General features: G+C 58.3%; 5 protein-coding genes across 7 annotated transcripts; 1 reads left to right on the top strand and 4 right to left on the bottom strand.

Annotated features, from left to right (window-relative positions):
* Positions 1 to 233: 233 nt before the first annotated feature.
* On the bottom strand, positions 234 to 6,032 carry LOC115599780. The gene is made up of 5 exons (XM_030465799.1): positions 5,824 to 6,032; positions 5,610 to 5,713; positions 1,901 to 4,690; positions 1,384 to 1,592; positions 234 to 904 (listed from the first exon to the last, which is right to left on the bottom strand). The coding sequence occupies exons 1-5, from the start codon at positions 5,999 to 6,001 to the stop codon at positions 835 to 837; spliced, it is 3,351 nt and encodes a 1,116-aa protein (XP_030321659.1). The 5' UTR covers positions 6,002 to 6,032; the 3' UTR covers positions 234 to 834.
* Positions 6,033 to 6,293: 261 nt separating this feature from the next.
* IFI35 (interferon induced protein 35) lies at positions 6,294 to 9,064 on the bottom strand. Of its 2 annotated transcripts, XM_030465816.1 has the most exons (9): positions 8,991 to 9,064; positions 8,817 to 8,912; positions 8,479 to 8,622; positions 8,078 to 8,191; positions 7,647 to 7,791; positions 7,331 to 7,464; positions 6,978 to 7,167; positions 6,735 to 6,841; positions 6,294 to 6,549 (listed from the first exon to the last, which is right to left on the bottom strand). In XM_030465816.1, exons 1-9 carry the CDS (start codon positions 9,006 to 9,008, stop codon positions 6,352 to 6,354), a joined length of 1,146 nt encoding a protein of 381 aa, XP_030321676.1. In that variant the 5' UTR covers positions 9,009 to 9,064; the 3' UTR covers positions 6,294 to 6,351. The 2 variants fall into 2 exon arrangements, with proteins under 2 accessions (XP_030321676.1, XP_030321677.1); XM_030465817.1 differs by lacking the exons at positions 8,078 to 8,191; positions 8,479 to 8,622.
* Positions 9,065 to 9,599: 535 nt separating this feature from the next.
* Positions 9,600 to 11,709, bottom strand: RPL27 (ribosomal protein L27). The gene is made up of 5 exons (XM_030465830.1): positions 11,633 to 11,709; positions 11,403 to 11,485; positions 11,114 to 11,283; positions 9,842 to 9,952; positions 9,600 to 9,689 (listed from the first exon to the last, which is right to left on the bottom strand). The coding sequence occupies exons 2-5, from the start codon at positions 11,481 to 11,483 to the stop codon at positions 9,641 to 9,643; spliced, it is 411 nt and encodes a 136-aa protein (XP_030321690.1). The 5' UTR covers positions 11,484 to 11,485; positions 11,633 to 11,709; the 3' UTR covers positions 9,600 to 9,640.
* A 213-nt stretch (positions 11,710 to 11,922) lies between these two features.
* Positions 11,923 to 15,974, bottom strand: RUNDC1 (RUN domain containing 1). 2 transcript variants are annotated; one of them, XM_030465810.1, is made up of 6 exons: positions 15,562 to 15,974; positions 15,085 to 15,243; positions 14,618 to 14,816; positions 14,253 to 14,360; positions 12,868 to 13,753; positions 11,923 to 12,541 (listed from the first exon to the last, which is right to left on the bottom strand). In XM_030465810.1, the coding sequence occupies exons 1-5, from the start codon at positions 15,877 to 15,879 to the stop codon at positions 12,879 to 12,881; spliced, it is 1,659 nt and encodes a 552-aa protein (XP_030321670.1). In that variant the 5' UTR covers positions 15,880 to 15,974; the 3' UTR covers positions 11,923 to 12,541; positions 12,868 to 12,878. The 2 variants fall into 2 exon arrangements, with proteins under 2 accessions (XP_030321670.1, XP_030321669.1); XM_030465809.1 differs by having other exon boundaries at positions 11,923 to 13,753.
* PTGES3L (prostaglandin E synthase 3 like) lies at positions 15,878 to 17,953 on the top strand. Its single transcript, XM_030465736.1, has 8 exons — positions 15,878 to 15,941; positions 15,991 to 16,222; positions 16,631 to 16,744; positions 16,845 to 16,911; positions 16,992 to 17,090; positions 17,395 to 17,484; positions 17,571 to 17,624; positions 17,760 to 17,953. Exons 1-8 carry the CDS (start codon positions 15,878 to 15,880, stop codon positions 17,769 to 17,771), a joined length of 732 nt encoding a protein of 243 aa, XP_030321596.1. The 3' UTR covers positions 17,772 to 17,953.
* The last annotated feature ends 79 nt before the right edge of the window (positions 17,954 to 18,032 follow it).

Below are 18,032 nucleotides of genomic sequence, written 5' to 3'. Positions count from 1 at the left end.
AGGGTGAGAAGATGCTTTTGCTCTCAAGGACAGCTGCTAATTGTTGCCTTGAGTGTTGCATTCATCTAATGCCCTGTTCTGGAGGGCAGCCAGGGTGATTTTTATTTGCAAAGCCCTTAACTGGCCTCTGCACTTCCCTCCCTGTCTGGGTGTCTCTGTAGCCAGCTGAGACTGAAACGAGTGCCTGGGCTGAGGGTAAGACAAGGCATCAACAACCACTACTAAAACATGTGGGAATAAATCTTGTTTATTTGTGTTTCTCCACCAGAGACAGCTCCTGTCTGGGTATTCTCATGGGAGGCTGCTGAGAGCTGTTAAAAGAGGGGCAGGTTGGTTGCTAATTGCAGAGCAGGTGCTGGGGAGGGGCTGGAGCTCAGCTTGAGGACTGAAATGTCTGAACAAAGAGCTGCAATGAGCCCTGGCACAGGCTCTGGAGGTGGCTGAGCTGGAACCTGCCCATAGTGGCTGCAGGAGGGGAGAAAACTCCAAAAGAGGGGCTGGACAACACAGGCTCCTGCCCACGTTTGGGTTATGCTGCTAAAGGTGGCTCTGGAGCTCAACCTGGTGTTGGAATATTGCTGAGAAACCATTAGGTGAGGACACACATCCAGGAGGAGGAGGAGCAGAAGTTTTGGGACAGCTCTGATCCATGCTGAGTCTGGTGTGGGGATGGAATTGATGCTGTCACTAAGTGCAGATTTCTGGTTACCTCTGGGGACACAGAGCTCCCTGGACAAACCCCTGCTCTTTTCCTGAGCTGTCTCTGTGAAGCTGCAGTTTGGTCATCTGGGAAGGAAGGCAACACAGGAGTGCAGGCTGCTCAGGGAGGGAGTCTCAGGAGATTCCCAGTTTCTTCAGGACTCTGCAAACCTCATGGAGATACTGGGCATCTGGATAGCCATTCCTGTGGGGCAGAGGGAAGCGGTGTAAATCCTGCTGATGGTGCTAAAGCTACTGAGGAAAGCAGCAGTTTATTTTTGCCCCATCTTTTCAATAGGAGCTGAGGCTGGAAATCTGGTTCTCAGGGAGCTGGTGGTGGCCACAGGCAACAATTGTGCCCAGAGCTGGCTGCAGTCACAAAAAAATCCAGGAAAGCTGGAAATGAACAGGGCCTGGAATTTTGGATCATAGGGAATGTGCTGGTGTGGGGTGGGCAAGAGGTTTTGCTCCAGCTGCAGAGTGACAGAACTGATGTCCCACACCATAGCTGCCCCCTGAGCTAAAGCACAGGAAGGCACCAACTCTGCCATTGTGAGAGCGTGGAAGAGCCACCCATGCCAGCAGTTGCTGAGGTGGAGTCCATGGTTCTTCTCTTCCAAGTAGTAAATAAAATACACACCCTAAACAAACAAACCTGCAAGTTAGAAATGAGCTGGACCATACCTGGCTTTGCCTCCATCCCAGGAGGTCTTGTGTGGGACAAGGCCCCATGTCACTCTTTCCTCTCCATTGTAGGACTTGATCTGGAATATCAGCCCGTGATCAAATGCTTTCTTCAGCAGCACTACTACCTTCTGCCCTTCCTTGTTGTCAGGCAGGAAAGCACAGAAATCCCCCCCTTTGTAAGGCTGTCCTGGGTGGGGGTCACCAACCTTAGAACGAGAAGAAAGCATTTTAAACAACAAGAACCTGAGTGCTGTGCCTCAGACCTGGCTTCTGAGATTCCATCCAGCTTAAAAATACACAGACAACTGTGTTCCCCCCACTACCCCCATGGGCTGTCAGTCCCTTTGGATTAAAACCTCGCTCTTCAAATGCAGCAAACTGCTCCCAGAGCTGGTGTGGAGCTTTCTGTCTCCCTTGAGGCAAGACCTCTGCTGCCTAGCATGTGGGGCACGGAGCTGCAGCTGCCCCCGGTCACCCCCAGACACTGAGGGGTGGGTACAGGGTGGGTACATACCCCCTGCACTCCATCAGGGATGCTGTAGGTAATCTGCAGCGTGAGGTCCCGATAGAAGCCAGGCAGACTCTGAGACCGGGAGAAGATCTTGAATGTCCCTGGAATCTTGCAGCTCGGGACAAGCAAGGAGGAGCTGCAGCAAGCTGGCTGTGCAGTGTCCACTGCAAAACAGGTCCTGCACAAGGCATGTCCACAGGGGGCCTGGCAGGTCACCCCCAAGCTCTGGCAAGCATCACATGTGCCCAAAGGGGTCTTGCTGCTTTCTTGCCCAAGGCTGGAGCCTCTTGTCTGCTGGGAGGAGAGCTCTGGCTCCTCCTGGATGTTGCTCCTGGCCTTCTCCTGGCCCATGGGCTCTGCTGCAGGAGGCTGCTCAGCTGCAGCTCTGCACAGCCGGGTGGGCAGGGACTGAGGACCAGCAGGAGCTGCAGACTGCAGCTGTCCCACTGCTTCATGATGGCCTCCTCTGCTCTTGTCTCTTGCAAACTGGAATCTGTCTGGCAAAACCTGCTTTAGCCGTGCAATGTCAGGCTCCCCCACAAACAGTTTTCTCTTTGGCTGTTCCTGGGAGTCCCTCAGGTCAGCAGGACCTGGCTTATCCACTGCACCAGGGCTGAGAGGGCTGCATCCTCCTTGCACAGCCCCACAGTTAACGTGGTCATTGGCCTCCTCCTGCCCCAATGTCTGCTGGAATCTCCAAGGGCTGGGGGGCCTCTTTTCCTCAGCCTCCTGCAGCTGAAAAGCCCTGAGAACATCTTCCTGGCCTGCTTTATCACCAATGCTCAGGTGCTGCATGTCCATCTGTAGGGTCTCCAGGCTGTCAGGAAGGGCTGCACCCAGCTTCGTGTCCTGGTGTCTGCTTGGCTGGGTGACATTTGAGTGCCCTGGAGCATTGAGCCTCCTGGAAGAAAACAACTGGACAGCCTCAGTCACTCCTGGCAGCATCTCCCTGGGGCAGACAAGAGACAGCTTGTACTTGTCTTTGCTGAGTCCAACCTGGAGGGAGTTTCCTCTCAAGAAGCTGCAGAGTTCACTCAGGTCACTGTCATCTCGACCATCGAGGGCGAGCTCAGAGTAGCTCACAGTGTGACACACAAGGTCAGGACACTTCTGCACCAGAGCTTCCACCTTCCACTTAGCCTGGGAGAGCTTGTTCCTGTCCTCTGCCTGTAGTGTCAGCACAGTGCAGTTCCCAGTGCGATGCTCTGAGATCTGCACAGCTCCATCCCTGCACAGCTCATCAAGGGCAGAGGAGCAAACGTCCCTTAGGTAAGACCACTGCAGGGAGTCCAGGCTCATTTCTTCACTCACCCTGCTGCCTTCCCTCTCTGCCCTGTACTGGGATTTGTTGCTTTCTTTTGACCGTGGCAGGGAGAAGCTGCTGGAACGTCGCAGCAGAGGCTTGGATTCAGTAGGTGTAGAGTCTAAAGCAGAAGAGATCTTTGTCATGTCAAAGGCACTGGACATGCTGGTGAAGGAGTTATACTTGCTGGGACCTGAGCCTTTAGAGTCCCCAGGGTTTTGCCTAGTGCCTCCAAAAGGAGACAGAGCCCTGTGTCTTGGAAGCTGGGCACCTCCTTTCACATGGTCCCTTTCTTTGGGGTCCTTCTGCTGAAACTCCGCAGCTGACTTCAGAATCATACCTGTTGTAGAGACACGAGGCTGGTCCTGCTGGGTCAGCACTGTTGGGTCACTTGAACTCAGGGCATCTGTTCCAGAAAGCTGTGCCCAGTCTCCAGTGGGTGGAGAGCCCTGATGCAGCAAGGGGCCGTGGTTAGCCTGAGGTCTGTCAGCTTTCAGAGGGCTGAAGTTGGCAGCGACCTTGAGCTTATCTTTCAGCTCCAGCCTGCCCAGGCTGAGCCCTGAGGTTGAGGTGCCCACAGGCACCTTGTTCTGCAGTGGTGCAGCCTCTCTGGTGCTGGAGGCTGCTGGGTGTGAGGGCTGGGAGCTGCTGGGAATGTCAGCCCTGTGTGCAGCATCTTTCCTGTTGCTGAAATCCTGAATGTGCTTCTTGGCCCGGGAGACATCAACAAGGTTTCCAATAAGATAAAGCTGCTTCACATCTTCATGGCAGAGCATGTTGGGGTAGAGTTTCTGCAGCTCACGGATCAGAGCCCTGAGTGCCTGGCTGTCCACATCCAGCCCTTCCTTGGAGATCTTCTCCTGGCACAAGCTCACCTCCAGCTGCCGGTAAAGCTGCTGCAGGGCCAGGTGAGCTTTGTGCAAGGTGTCCACAGCTCCAGCCACACCTGCAGAGGGCTGGAGGTACAGTACAGTGATGTCCTCACTGCTAACATCCACCACATCCACACGATGCTGGCGGAGCACATCTTGGTACTCAGCAGCACAGAACCTCTGCATGTACATGAAAATGTCAGAGTCCATCACCAGGGAAAAGTCCTCCAGCTGCCTGACGGCTTCCCCATCCACTGGGTCCCCAAATGTTGGGACTTCAGCCCCTTTTTCATACACCTGGTCCCAATTCAGAACCTTTGCTGTCTCTCCTGACTCAGCAGGGTCAGGCACTTCCTGGTGATCATGTGTTCTGGTCTCTTTGGCAACATGGCTTGAACCTGGCAGGAGGATCTCTCCAATGGCCTTGAGATTCAGGCTGCCCAGCAGATCCCTGCTAAAGGCCTGCAGCTCAGTGAAAGGTCCCTTGACCATGCAGTGCATGTTGTGGGAGTTGAAGTGGAGCAGCACATTGCTGTGACTTTTATGCAAGTTCCTCAGGAGGTTTTCACCATCAGGAAGTTTGCTGTAGTCAACAATCACAGAGCTGCATATGAAGATCTGCAAGTAGATATCAAATGAGAGTACAAGGAACAAAAATAACTCCTCTCAAATGCACAGGGGGAGGCAAATCCACTGACACTTGCCACAACCTCTGCATTATTATGACACAAAACACAACGTGACCCACCACCTGCCACCTCTCTCTCAGCATCCTGCTTTCAAATGAGGTGGGAGCACAGTGCAGGCAGAACTGAGACCCAGGCAGCCTGAGCAACCCTTGGACCTTGCACCCACAATCAAAAGCTTCCTGCAAAAAAGGTATGTGTGTGGGCAAATTGCTCATTTCTACATCCTAAGGAGCTTTGCAGGCAGCCTAAACCCAAGAAATCCCCTACCCCTTCTGCATCTGAAATGCAGCTCCCCTCTTGCTCTTGCAGATCTTCTAGAGGTCTGGCACCACTGGCTTGCTGAAAGCTCTGCAAGGCCAGGATAAGTCCCACACCTTCTGTTTTCAATGCTCAGACATGAAAACATGAGATGTGGCTCCTGCTTCATTCTCTTGAAACTTGGTGCCTCCTGGACACCATCTCCTAAGCTCTCCTGAGAAGGAGAAACACTGTGAGTGTTCAGCTAGTGACACGGTGTCTGTCTAAGGACACAACACAGGCATTAACGGGATCCTCCTGTGTGTCACCAGATGGGTTGGGGAAAAGTGTCCCTTCCCTCTGGCCTGACTGTTCTTCCTCACTCTGACAGGCACCAATCCCAAACACCCAAGTGCTCAGCCTGCCTGGCTGTCCCTCTGCTATTAGCACAGAAAATCGCTAAGTCCTCATTTTAATATTAATAAAATTTGGTTTAAGTCCAGTTAAGATGAGAGCTTGGTCTCCCTTCCCAGGGTGTCTCAGGCTCGGAGCCTTGGGAACCACCCAGGTCCATGGTGGCCGCCCAGGCACCACCTTCCAACCCTTGGTACCTCATCGAGGGTCAGCTCGGTGTCGTGCGGTGTCACCTCCAGCGGGTACAGCTTTCCTCCGACCGACAGAACGTGGCTCTTCACTTCCAGGACCCTCTGGGCCACTGAGTGGGAAAAGCCGTCAGCCCCCGCACCACGCAGCCCCGCGTCCGTGGGAGGGGAGGCCGGGCGGGTTGCTGGGGTCCCGGTGCCCTCGGGCCGGGCCGTTTCTTACCTTCCGGCGCCTCGAAGGTGAGGAGGGCGCAGGGTGGGGGTCCGGGCAGTACCCGCACCTCGACGATCTCCCCGCCACCGTTGCGAGACCGCAGGAAGTGGATGGTCAGCTTGTCGGCCACCCTGTCTGGGGGCAGATCTGCGGGGAGCCCGCGCACCCGCACCGTGCGGACGCCCATGCTGCGGGGTCCCGGCTCCGCACGACCCCCGCCCGCCCGTCCAGCCCCGGCCTCTCTCGGCCCCGACAGCTCCGCTCCCCGTTCGGCCCCGCTGCCGAGAAACGAAAACGAAACCGGGAACGCCCCCACCGTGGCCGGAACCGCCCCGATCCAAGCCCCGCGGGAAGGCTCGGCCCTGCCCGGCCCCGCGCCCCTGTCCCATTCCCGATGCCCCCAGGGCCGTCCCGCGTCCTCCCCCAGCCTCGCCCCGGCTGCTGCGCGGTCCCTGTCCCCCGCACGACAGACACAGTGCTCGCTGCAGTTTATTTAATTCCCGCAGTGCCAGGACCCAGCGGCAGCGCTGCCCAGGGCTAGTCCTTGTCCTTGTCCTCCGTGAAAACGGCCACTCCGTGCCGCCCCGCCGGGACGTAGGCGAGGGCATCCACCTCTCCCCCGCCGTGGCTCGCCTTCTGGAAGTGGATTTCCAGGGTGTCCCTCATGGTCTCCTCCTGCAGCACGTCTGGGATGCCCGAGAGCAGGACGGTCCTGGGGCAGCGGGAGGGCTGGAGCTGGGCAGAGACAGGGATTAGGGAAAGGACCCCTCGGGGCTCCCCATGCTGCTCTGCCCCGGCTGTCTGCAGGAACTGCACCTCGGGCTTCCCAGCAAAGTGGGGAGTGGATCTGCTGGAGCCCACCTGTGCTGGGTGGCCCAGGGCTGGGAGGTGTTGCTTGGCACCAGGATTTGTGCCTTTACCTGCAGGTCAGCAATGTCTCCACTCATGCACGGGGATATTTTGAGCTTGTATTCTCTTTTCCCAATAGGCACCTGGATGCATCCTCTTGCAATTAGTGGCCCTGCCACTGCAGATGAAGAGGAAAGCCCTGAGCATCCCAGGTCCCGCCCAGCTCCTGGAACCAACAGAGCTCCATCTGCCCCAGGAGATGTGCCCTTCTTCTCCCCTCTACCCACAGCCCAAGCTCAGCATGCTCCACACACCTCCCTCCTCCACGAAGGTCAGCAACACCTGGTTGGAGTCACCCAGGAACTCCCTGCTCTCCACCTCACTGCCCCCATTCTTCTTCTTGCTGAAGATGAGTTCCAGCTTGTCCAGCAGTGCCTCACCAGGGATGTCCAGGCTGGGCAGGTCACACACGAGGATGCTTCTGCTGCTCTGCCTCAGCCTGACCTGACAGCAGCACAGGATGTTCAGTGCCCTGAGCCCCAGGAGCTCAAGGAGCAGCAGAGCAGAGCTGGGGACTGATGGAGCAGGGCACAGCAACACGGGTGTGTGTGCCCAAGGCAGCTCTGCAGTTCCTGTGGTGCAGGAGCAAGAGGCCCTTGGGACTCACCTCCAGGGCAGATGGGAGCAGCAAATCCACTGGCCCTGCCTGCACTCGCACTCTGCACAGGTCGAGCTCATCCAGCTCCTCCCCATAGTTCAGCTGTACCATGTGCTCCTTTGCCTCTATGATCCTCTGGGCCACTGTGAGCAGGGAGAAGCCCCACCACAGGGGATCAGCTGCCTGCCCTGAGCGTGCCAGGGGCAGGACATGGGGCAGGTAGTGCTTGGGGCACAACCCTACACAAGGAGGCAGAGCTCAAGGGAGGGGACCAGCACAGGCCCCAAGGGATGCCTGTCTGTGGCAGGGCTTCTCTCCCTCTTACCTTCTGCCTTCTCAAAGGTAATAAGAGCTGAGCCACCCAGCAGAGGGTAGTGGATCACTGGGGTGAGCTTTAGCTTGTTCATGTCCTCCTTCTTTGTCACAAGTCCCTTAAACACCATTTTCTTCTCTGGCAAGGCAGACAGCACCTAGGTTTGAATACACAGCATCTGGAGGAGCCTGGGCCCCACTCAGGGCCTGTCCCTGCCAGACCACAGACTAGAAACAAGCTCACTGCTCAAAATAAGCAGCTGGAGAGCCTCAGCAAGGTCTCTCCTAGGGTCTAGCTGTGCCCAGAGTCACTACTGGAGGTTCTGGCATGGGCAGAGTTTTTAGGAACTGTGCCAGTCATCCCCAGTGCCCTGCTGCATCCTCCTGCAGCCAGGCTCACACCCCTTGCCAGCAGAGCTCGGAGCTCACACACACTCCTGGTACCATCACTGGGTCATCCCCAGGGATTCTCTTCCTCATTTCTTCCAGTTTCTTTTGCAGCTCCCGTTTCTCCTGCCTCAGTCTGTTGTTCTTCTCCTTTGCTAAAGCAATGTCCATCTGGAAGGGCAGAAAGTTTGGGCAGTAAGGGCACACAGCCAGTGCCAGGACAGGAGGGGCTGCAGCTCCACTCATGATGGTTTTGTGCTCTCACTGCCTGTCCTGCTCCTCACCAGGACCACACAGCCCTCCCACCACCACCCCAAGGGCATCAGCTCAGCTCAGCCTGATCTGATGTCCCATGAAACCTCCACCAGGCCCACAGCAAAATCATCTCAGCTGGGGACAGTCCCATCACCCCTGGCCCCTGCCCAAACCCAGGACGACTCCTCCAACCCCCAACCAACCTGGCAGGACAGCTCTTCGTTATTTTTCAAAGACATTTGTTGCTCAAGGTTTTTATGCAGTTGTTCTCCCTCTTTGCACAGCTCTGCAGCACCCGGGGGCACTTCCAGCTCTGCACATCCTTGCTCCGTAGCATGCAAAAGCTCCTGTCCGAGGAACCATCAGACAGCAAGACCCCCTTTGGCTGCCCATGCCCAGCCCCGGACACGCTGATGGGGGAGGCAGACCTCCACCCCCCGTACACCCTCTCACAACCGTGGGACACCCACCCCCCACTCCTCCTGGGTCGTAGAAAAAAACCCCAATAAACTCGCGGGCCGGGCTCCAGAGCAGTTCCCACCTTCCAGCGCTCGATCCCCCTCTGGATTTTCTCCACGTTCAGCTCCGGGGATCCCCTCTCCGGGCTCCCGCCGGGCACCACATGGACGAAGGAATCCTGGAGACGGGAGAGCTGCTCAGGCACCCCGCAACCCCCCCGCCCCGCGGCTCCCGGCCCCGGGGGCTCAGCCCTCACCTCCTCTTCCGAGCTCATCGCTGCCCCCGGACTCCTCCGCTCTTGCTTTCGCTTTCGCCTCCAGACCCCGCCCCGGGGACAGAGGCCCGCCCTAAAATCTCCTTTTTCAGGCCCCAAAACAACCCACCCCTTGTCCGCTGAGACCGGACACTCCCCTGCTCCCGCTCCCCCCGCTCCCCCTGGGCGGGGTCACTTCCACGCGTTGACATTTACCGCGATTTAACACCCGACACACAACACCCGACAAACCAACACCCGACAAACTACACCTGACAAACCACACCCAACCACACCCTACAAACCACACCCAAAGTACACCCAAAACCCCACACCCAAACTACACCTTACAAACTACACCCAAACTACACCTGACAAACCACACCCCGGGATGAAGGAGTTGCCTTCCCCCTCCCACCTCAGGAAGGACACAGGTGATAAGAGGAGCAGCCCCTGCCTCTACACCCCCCTCGGGACACCCCCCTGCCCAGCTCAGTCCAGGACGAAGCTTCCAGGACTGCAGCAGCTGCTCCAGTTCCTGCAGGAACATCCACACCGTGGCAGAGTCAGCCCAGGAACTTTTTCTTTTCTTTTCAATACACCAAACCAGAATGGGTTTTAATAACATTTATTTGTAGAGCCGGGTTACACCTCTAAAATCGCAGCTTCTGGAAGAACCACTTGTTCTTGCCTGTCTTGTATCTGGAAGAGAAGGAAGGAACAGAGCGATCAGAGAACTCCCTGACCCACAGGGAACAGCACAGGACCTGGGGCTGAGCTGTCCCCACCCCTCAGAGCAGGACAGAGCACCCAGGGACAACCCCACAGTGCTGAAGGGCTCAGCTCCCACTCACCTCTCCTCGAACTTCACCTTGGCTTCACGTCTGGCTTTGCGTTTCAGAGCAGGGTCCCTGAACACATCCTTGTTGACAACAGTTTTGTCCAGAGGGATATCAACAGAGTACCTGGGACAGGGAGCAGCCAGGTTGGAAGCAGCCACAGTGCCTGGTGCAGGGCAAGGAGCCCAAACCTGAGAGGCTGAGAGGGGGGATGAGATTCATCACAACAACCCCATGGGGAGCTCCAGGCTGGGCACAGAGTGGCAGAAAGGGAGCTGGGAGTCTGGCTTGCCAGGAAGCTGAAGAGGAGGCAGCAGTGTGCCCAGGTGGCCAAGAAGGCCAATGGCATCCTGGGCTGGCTCAGGAAGAGCGTGGCCAGCAGGTCCAGGGAAGGGATTCTGCCCCTGTGCTCATCCCTGGGGAGGCCACAGCTTGAGTCCTGTGTCCAGTTCTGGGCCCCTCAGCTCCTCAGGAAGGAGCTTGAGGTGCTGGAGCAGGTCCAGAGAAGAGCAAGGAGGCTGTGAAGGGATCCAGCACAAGTGCTGTGAGGAAGGGCTGAGGGAGCTGGGGGTGTTGAGGCTGGAGAAGAGGAGGCTCAGGGGAGACCTCATCACTCTCTGCAACTCCCTGAAAGGAGGTTGGAGCCAGGGGGGGATTGGGCTCTTTTCCCAGGCAACTCTCAGCAAGACAAGAGGGCAGGGTCTCAAGTTGTGCCAGGGGAGGTTTAGGTTGGAGATTGGAAAGAATTTCTTTCTGGAGAGGGTGATCAGGCATTGGAATGGGCTGCCCAGGGAAGTAGTGGATTCTCCGTGTCTGGAGATCTTTCCAAAGAGCCTGGATGTGGCACTGAGTGCCATGGGCTGGGAACTGCAGCAGGAGTGGATCAAGGGTTGGACTTGATGATCTCTGAGGTCCCTTCCAACCCAGCCAGTTCTAGGATTCTATGACACAGCTGGTGCTGGGACTGCTCTGGACATCACCAAAGCCCCACAGCATTCAGTGGGGTTAATTCCAGCCTGTGAATGACAGAGCTCACACACTGTATCACAGACAAGCAGCTGTCTGACACCTTGTGCTGAGCAGCCTCACTCGAGCAGCTCACCCACACCTCTCCTCCCTCAGCCTCAACCCCACCGCAGTCCCTGGTTCTGCGGGGTGAACACCCCGCGCTCACTCAGCCCCTGAATTAAACTCCTCGGTAAAACTTCTCTCCCCAGAGCAGAGGCAGGAGGAGCCGTGACCACCGAACACACACGGGACATCCCCCCCCCTCACGGCAGCACTCACCGGGTGGGCATCAGGTGGTTGTAGTTGTACACCTTGACGAAGGACTTGATCTTGGACCTCTTCGCGATCTTTTTCTTGCCCATAGCGGCCGTCACCTTCCGCGGGTACCGGTCGATGCCCGCCACCAGGGCATGGCTGTAGGGCCGGTCTGAAGTCCCGTCATCGATGTTCTGAAACACACGGAACCGAACTGGTGATAGCACCGGGGGGGGCGGCAGCGGCCGCAGGGAAACCACCGCTTGTATGGACAGCCCCGGGCAAGGGGACGGCCCCGGAGCCCCGCGCTCACCTTCACGATGACGGCCTTGCGGCCCGAGTAGCGTCCGGCCAGCACCAGCACCACCTTCCCGGGCTTCATGAACTTCCCCATCCCTGCGGAGACAACGCGCGGAGGTCACGGCCGGAACCAGCCCCACCTCCCCTCCCTGGCCGGAGAGGACTCCCCGCGGCGGGCTCGGCAAACCCCGGTCCTCTGAGTCCGCCGATGCCGCCGGATTCCGGCGCAGCTCCCGCACCCACCGGAGCTTTCGCGCTGATGGCGCCGAAACCGGAAAAGGACGGAAATCCCGCGCCATCGACCTTTCACCGCGCGATGCTGACATCACTTCCGCTTTGTGCTCTACGCGCAGGCGCAGAAACGCGGTGGTTGCTAGGCAACGCTTCCGGGTTCCGCAGAGCAACCGCAGCATCCCCGGGGCGGGCCCCGCACCCCGCACCCCGCTCCTGCCGAGAACCGAAGCCCGGTGCGGCGGCACCGGCGGGCGAGTAGGGGAGAGAAATGAAACGCGGGGCCGGGCTCCCGCCACGCACACACTTGCTGAAGCGATTTAATGCGTTCCACACAACACCGGGCTGCACAAAGGAGCTTTGGATCACCAGACAAAGCTGCTGGGCCTCCCACCCGAGAGCATGAAGGACGCGGGGCTCAGCTTCCAGATTTTCTCACGAAGTCACCTGCACTACGGTGGTTCCCACCGCAGCAGAGAGGTCCCACAGATTGCTGAGGGGCTGAGGGGGGGCAAACCCCACACCCAGGGCTCAGCTCTGCCATGAACATCTCATAGGGACATCGTTAATCCATGAAGTTTGAGGAATAACCAGGTGGAAGCAGCACAGGAGCCAAGCCGTGTGTTCCCAGGGGCCTCACCCCATGTCCCACACACTGAGGACTCGCTGGGAACTGCCTCCAGCAGAGCCATTCTGCTCTCCAGAGAGGCAGCACAGGGCAGGGGGACAACCTCCAGCACAACCTCCAGCAGCTTTGCAGGGGCAGCCTTGTAAAACACAAGATTTCCAGCATTGAGACACCACAAGATTCCCCCAAAAGCAAATACCAATGTCAAAGAGTCAAACCCAGCCTTAAAAAAACCCCCACCAGGCTTCCCGAGCCTTAGGGCTGCCCACAGGTGACAAACTGATGATGAACTGCTGGAGAAACAGCTCAGAAATACACAGGTTGTGAGCAATCCTGACTTACTTCAGCTTAGGCCACAGTGGGTTAATGGTTATTGAGGCCTAGTTGCAGGTTTCTAAAAATGAGCTAATGGGAAAGAGAGAATTGTCAACAGAAGAGGAAAATAATGATGTGAGAAGAGTGGTTCTGTGAGAATGGAATGTGTGATTGGAATACAAAGCCACCTGCATGGTATGATGGTGTAAACAAGGCTTCTCTTATTAAAGGATTTCACACGATCACACTGATGTACACGTGGAACCCTTAAGCCTCCTCAGACTGTTTTCCCACAATGAACAACAAAAAACCACCTCAAAAAGCATCTTTGATGTTTTTCAGCTGCCGCACAGCCAGGTCAACCGGGAGGTTGAACTTCAAGTTGCTGAGGCGACTGAGGACGTTGAGTGCCCCCTCGAAGCCCGTGTTTGCCATGTAGCTCCAGGGCTGGTAGTGGGACTGCACCAGAGCCCCGGATTTGCAGATGAGGTTGAGCCAGGAGACCAAACGCTGCTCGTTGAGGGCCATGCACACCAGGGCCTTCAGCTCTGAGTCTGCCCCACGCTTGAAGGGGTCGTGCTCCGTCAGGACGGTGTGGATGGCTGTCAGGAGGCTCTGCTTGGGGGTGATGGTCACCCCCGGGGTGACAGGCAGAGCGAAGGACTGGGAGAGCTTGCGGGCTGGGGACTCCACGTAGGCTTGGCCGTTCTTGGTGTTGTAATACTTCACAAAGAGCTCCCAGGGGTGCATGGTCTGCGGGGAGGAGGTGAACGCCGGGAGGAGGCAGGCAATGGGAGCCAGCACCAGGCTCATCCCCTGGGAGGAGGAGGAGGAGGAGTGGAGCCCGTGGGCCAGCAGGTCACGCAGAGCAATGGCCAAGTCCTTCCTTACAGCCAGGGTCAGCTCGTCCCTGCCTCCCAAGGGAACGTCCTGCAGGTCAGAGGAGCTGATGATGTGGTCTTCCTGCTGGTGTTGGATGGCCAGCTGCCTCACCCGCTCTACAGACACCTCCAGTCTCTTGAGTAAAGGGGAATAGTCCCTGTCTGCTTGGTCCTTCTGCCAGAGGGTGTGGGGAATCTGACCCGTGGCACAGCCAAACTGACTGACAGCAAAGATCTGCAGCACACCGAGCACACGGCGCATGAGGTGCAGGCCTGTTTCTCTCATCTTACTGGCATCTTCTGGGCTCACTGATCAGGTCAGAAGAGAGGGAAAAAAACACAAAAAAGAATCAAGAGCTCTGCTCTTTCATTACCTTTATCCTGTCATTGAATGTACCTGTATAAAGTCCCTCCCCATCTTTCCTGTAGGCCTCCTTCAAGTATCTGCTAGAGGGGGACAGTCTCTGCTCACAGAGCTAAGAGCTCCAAGAGCTTTCATCGGGGTGTAGCCCAGCAGCAAGTAAAAGACAAGTCTGCTCAGTCCCTCTGCACTTTGCACTAAAGATCCCCTATTCCTGATCTCCCTGAGCCCACCCTCTGTGCCTCACGCTGGGGTTCTGTGGCTAAAGATCCCCCAGAGGAAGGGTAAAGGACCTGGACCCACACCTTGAGTCAGTGGGAGCAGGAAAGAAGAGAAACCAACTGCCAGGAAAGGCAGAAAGCAGCCCAGCATGGCTGGGTGCTGGTTCAAACCCCAGATGAGCACCAGCAGAGCAGTGCTGGCAGCTCTGAACCCAGCAGTGCTCACCTCTGTTTCCAGAGTGCTGTGCATGTGGTTTGCAGGACCCACCGACATCTTTTCTGCCTGCACATTCACAGTGTCCATCTTCTGCCTTACCAGAGCTTCCAACTTCATCTAGAAAGAGAATTTTACACTGTTATTACACACCTGTGAGCTTAAGATGCAGGTATTAATAAGCTCAATATTCCTTAAGACTTCCTGGCACCTTTATTGTCACCCCCTCACTCTCCCCACCCTCAGTTCAGAGATCTGCACTTCCCTGTGACCCAGGAACCCCAACTGGAACCTCTGACATCTGTGACCCCCCTCCTCATAACACTCCCAGGGAATGACAGTGATTCAATCTGCTCCTCCAAAACTCAGCAACTGACCCTGAATGAAGCTGATGAACATTTCCAGGTCCCTGATCTGTGTCTTCAGTTGCTCCACCAGCTGCTCCTTCACCCTGGCTGGATTAACAATCTGTGCTATGGCAGCATCCACACGTTGCCTCAGCTCCTCTGGAGAGAGAGTTGCAACATCTTCACTCAAGTCCATGTCCAGCTTCTTGATCAATTCATTTATAATCATCTGCAAAACACAAAGCAGCAGCACAATGTCACCACGTGGCACTGCTGCCCATCAGTTTCAAAATACTCATTTATCCACTCGTTTCCTTGGAAACAGGACATTTGCTGCACACAGGAAATTGCAAGAGAAGACACTGGACAGGTTTACATCTGCAGACAAACTATGGATGCTCCACTGTGGGGAAAGGAGGGCTGACCAACTCCTAGAGTCTGTCAGAGGCTCACAAACACCGAGAGGACACACAGGCAAACGAGGCTCTGAGCCTTACCCGTTGTCTTTCCATAACCACAGACTGTGGCAGGGAATCATAGCTCCCCTCCTGGTAAGCAAACGTCTCCAGGTCATCCAGCTGAGTCTTGAGCTGCAGGATCAGCTCTCTCTGCTTCTCCTTCTGGACCTCACTTTGCTCCTGTTTCTCTTGCTCACTCTGAAAAAAAGTTACAAGTCAAGAAATGGAAGTTTTGCTGTCAAGCCCTGCAGAGCAGGACTGTGGCATGAGCAGCACCCAGCCGCCTCTCTCAGCGCAGAACCCAAACGGCCAAAAGACCTGGGTGCACCCACGTTCCCCTGAGCCACCGCCGGTACCGCGGTACCCTCAGCCGGTCCCTGACGCGTCCCCTCCAGCCGCCACCGTCACCTGCACCTCCCGTCACCGAGATAGCTTCAAACAGGCCGGCACGTCCCGGCCGCGGTTTCCCCCCCCCTCTTCCCTTATCCTCGGCGTCTCCTCCCCGCCGTCTCTCACCGGGGCAGCTCCGGGACAGCCCCGGAACGCGAACTCCTCCAGTTCCCGCAGCAGCCGCCGCTGATCGCCGGGGGCCGCGCGCGCCACCTGCCGCAGCCGGAACTGAACCTGCGCGAAGTGCGAGGCCAACGCCAGCAGCGCCCCCTGCAGGCGCCGCCGCTCCGCCCGCAGCCGCGGCACCGACCGCGGGGACCCTCCCGCCGCCGCCTCCTCCTCGTCCCCTTCTTCTTCCTCCTCCTCCTCTTCTTCCGCCGCCGACACGGCGCCCACCGGCGCCCATCGCTCACCCGGACCCAGAGGGCCGCTCTCCGCCTCCATGGCTGGCGCTACCGCCGGCACCCCGCAGCCATCTTGCCGCCGCGCCGCGGAGCTGCGAGGGGGCGGGGCGGAGACAGCGCGCCCCCGTGCGGCCCGGAGGAACGGCGGCAGCGGGGTCATGGGGGTTCCCGGGGGTACGGGGGGGTCCCGGGGGTACGGGGGGGTTCCCGGGGAAACGGGGGAGTCCCGGGGCGTGCGGCCCGGGATGGGCGAGCGGGACTCGAGGTCTCCGCTACGCGCCTGGCCTGACCCGACCGACCCTGGTCCCCGCTCCCGGCCCCCTCCGACGGCCTCGCCCCCAGCCCAAAATAGCGCGGGGCGGGGCTGGCACCGCCATGGCGAGGTGAGCGCGACCGGACGGGAGGGGACACCGGGACAGCGCTCGGTTCAGATCTTGGGCACTCGCCCAGGGCCCGTAGCTGGAGGTCCCACCGGGCAGGACCCTCCAGCCCGGCTCAGCGGGGGAAAGGCGGCGGGAATGGCGGGGGAAACGGGGGCAGATCGGGCCCCACCGTCTGCCCAGGCGAGGGTCTGTGCGGGGAGCATGCTGCGTGCCCACCACCCCCTCTCCTGGGCACTGCACCCACCACCCGAACCGTGCCCCATCTCCCTGCCAGCCCCAGCACCCTGCCCAGGCATGGAACACGTCTGGGGCACCCTTCCTGCCCCGCTTCCCTCCCTGTGCCGGGCACAGTCCTTGCAGAGGGGTGGTGGGCACCATGGCAGTGCCCCCTGGTCGGTTTTTCCCAAGGCAACCTGCAAAGACGCTGTGGTACGACCGCCCCCGGTACGTGTACCTGGAGTTCTGTGTGGAGGACAGCAGGGATGTGAAGGTTGAGATTGAAGACCAGCGGGTGGTGTTCAGGTGAGCTGACACTGCCCAGGACATGGCCCTGGACTGGGGGTGAGCTGGGGGGCAGGACACACCTGGCCTAACCCCTTTCCATAAACGGGGTTTTTGGCAGCTGCAAAAACGCAGATGGTGTGGAGTTCTACAACGAGATCAACCTCTACGCCAGGGTCAACTCCAAGGTGAGGCACAGTCCTGTTCCTGTCTGCAGTGGGTACAGAGGTGCAGGCAGGGAGGTGAGGCACCCCTGATCTCTTGGTAGGACTCCCAGAACAAACGCTCCGACCGCTCCATCACCTGCTTTATCAGGAAATGGAAGGAGAAAGTGGCCTGGCCCCGCATCACCAAGGAGAACGTCAAGGTGAGTGTGGCCAGGAGCAGCCTCAGGGCTTGTGCTGTCCCCAGGCAGTGCCTGGTGGCTCCTGAGGACTAACCTACCCCTGAGACAGACACCAAGGGTCCCACATGGGACCCCAGCACCCCAGTGAGCCCAGTGTCATGGTCAGCACAGGCTTGTGGACTATTAACCCTTCAGGCACCCTTTTCCCTTGAGGCAGGAGGTGTCTGTCCCCCTCTCTGCCCTCCCCAGCCCACCCAGTCCCCTTGCCCTACAGAGTTGTCCCTGGGCCACTGCTGCCTCTCTCAGGGACACTCTCTGCCCACAGCTTGCCTGGCTCTCCGTGGATTTTGACAACTGGAGAGATTGGGAAGGGGATGAAGAGTTGGAGAGGGCCATGGTGGAGCAGTATGCAGAGGTGAGCTGGGCCAGGGGGTCCCGGAGCAGTTGGGCTGGGGGCAGCCGGGCATTCCCAGCTCCCTTGGTCCTTTGTTTTCTGCCCAGCTCATGGAGAAGGTGACGGAGAAAGGTCCCCCCCCGGCCATGGATGATTTGGATGTAAGTGCTGCCTGGCCATGCCCTCTGCTGTTGCCCCTGCGGGGCCGAGCCGAGCCTCAAGCCGGTCCCGGAGCCAACCGGGGACTCGCTCCCCGGGGCTGCCCGTTCCCTGGCACCGTGCTCCTTATTCCGCAGGACGATCTCTGAAAAAGTCTCCCGGTGCTACGGCAGCACGCACCGTCCAGCAGCGCGGTCACAGGGCTCTCCGGGAAAGCGGAACAGCCCCGGCCGCTTCTCCGCTGAGCGCTGTGGACCCGGACCGGAGGGCGAGAGCGTTCGGTCCCCCCGTGCCGATGACCCGCGTGGGGCAATAAACGTGAGGAGCTGCAGCCGCCGTTTGCTGTCCGCTGGGGCCTCCGCCGGGACGGGCACCGGGGACCCCCCCGTCCACACCCCCTCAATACCCCC

Source organism: Calypte anna, chromosome 27 (genome assembly GCF_003957555.1).
Source record: "Calypte anna isolate BGI_N300 chromosome 27, bCalAnn1_v1.p, whole genome shotgun sequence".
Classification (NCBI taxonomy): Eukaryota; Metazoa; Chordata; class Aves; order Apodiformes; family Trochilidae; genus Calypte; species Calypte anna.
The sequence above is the reverse complement of the archived record's forward strand: the minus strand, read 5'-3'. Positions and strand labels throughout refer to the sequence as shown.

Bases quoted from the DNA above. Each gene is read 5' to 3' on its own strand.
- LOC115599780 (XM_030465799.1), bottom strand. From the start codon at position 6,001: ATGGGCGTCCGCACGGTGCGGGTGCGCGGGCTCCCCGCAGATCTGCCC. The intron at 4,691-5,609 runs GTACCAAGGGTT...ATCTACTTGCAG, and splicing joins CCGAGCTGACCCTCGATGAG to ATCTTCATATGCAGCTCTGT. The intron at 905-1,383 runs GTATGGTCCAGC...TCTGCCCCACAG, and splicing joins TGGGATGGAGGCAAAGCCAG to GAATGGCTATCCAGATGCCC.
- IFI35 (XM_030465816.1), bottom strand. The intron at 6,842-6,977 runs GTGTGTGGAGCA...CTTCATCTGCAG, and splicing joins GACCTTCGTGGAGGAGGGAG to TGGCAGGGCCACTAATTGCA. The intron at 6,550-6,734 runs GTAAAGGCACAA...GTCTCTGCCCAG, and splicing joins GAGACATTGCTGACCTGCAG to CTCCAGCCCTCCCGCTGCCC.
- RPL27 (XM_030465830.1), bottom strand. From the start codon at position 11,483: ATGGGGAAGTTCATGAAGCCCGGGAAGGTGGTGCTGGTGCTGGCCGGA. The intron at 11,284-11,402 runs GTGAGCGCGGGG...CGTGTGTTTCAG, and splicing joins GCAAGGCCGTCATCGTGAAG to AACATCGATGACGGGACTTC. The intron at 9,953-11,113 runs GTGAGTGCTGCC...TCCCTGTCCCAG, and splicing joins AACCACCTGATGCCCACCCG to GTACTCTGTTGATATCCCTC.
- PTGES3L (XM_030465736.1), top strand. From the start codon at position 15,878: ATGGCTGGCGCTACCGCCGGCACCCCGCAGCCATCTTGCCGCCGCGCC. The intron at 15,942-15,990 runs GCGGGGCGGAGA...GAACGGCGGCAG, and splicing joins CGCCGCGGAGCTGCGAGGGG to CGGGGTCATGGGGGTTCCCG. The intron at 16,912-16,991 runs GTGAGGCACAGT...ATCTCTTGGTAG, and splicing joins ACGCCAGGGTCAACTCCAAG to GACTCCCAGAACAAACGCTC.
- RUNDC1 (XM_030465809.1), bottom strand. From the start codon at position 15,879: ATGGAGGCGGAGAGCGGCCCTCTGGGTCCGGGTGAGCGATGGGCGCCG. The intron at 15,244-15,561 runs GTGAGAGACGGC...ACTTTTTTTCAG, and splicing joins GCTGTCCCGGAGCTGCCCCG to AGTGAGCAAGAGAAACAGGA. The intron at 14,817-15,084 runs GTAAGGCTCAGA...TGTGTTTTGCAG, and splicing joins TGGTTATGGAAAGACAACGG to ATGATTATAAATGAATTGAT.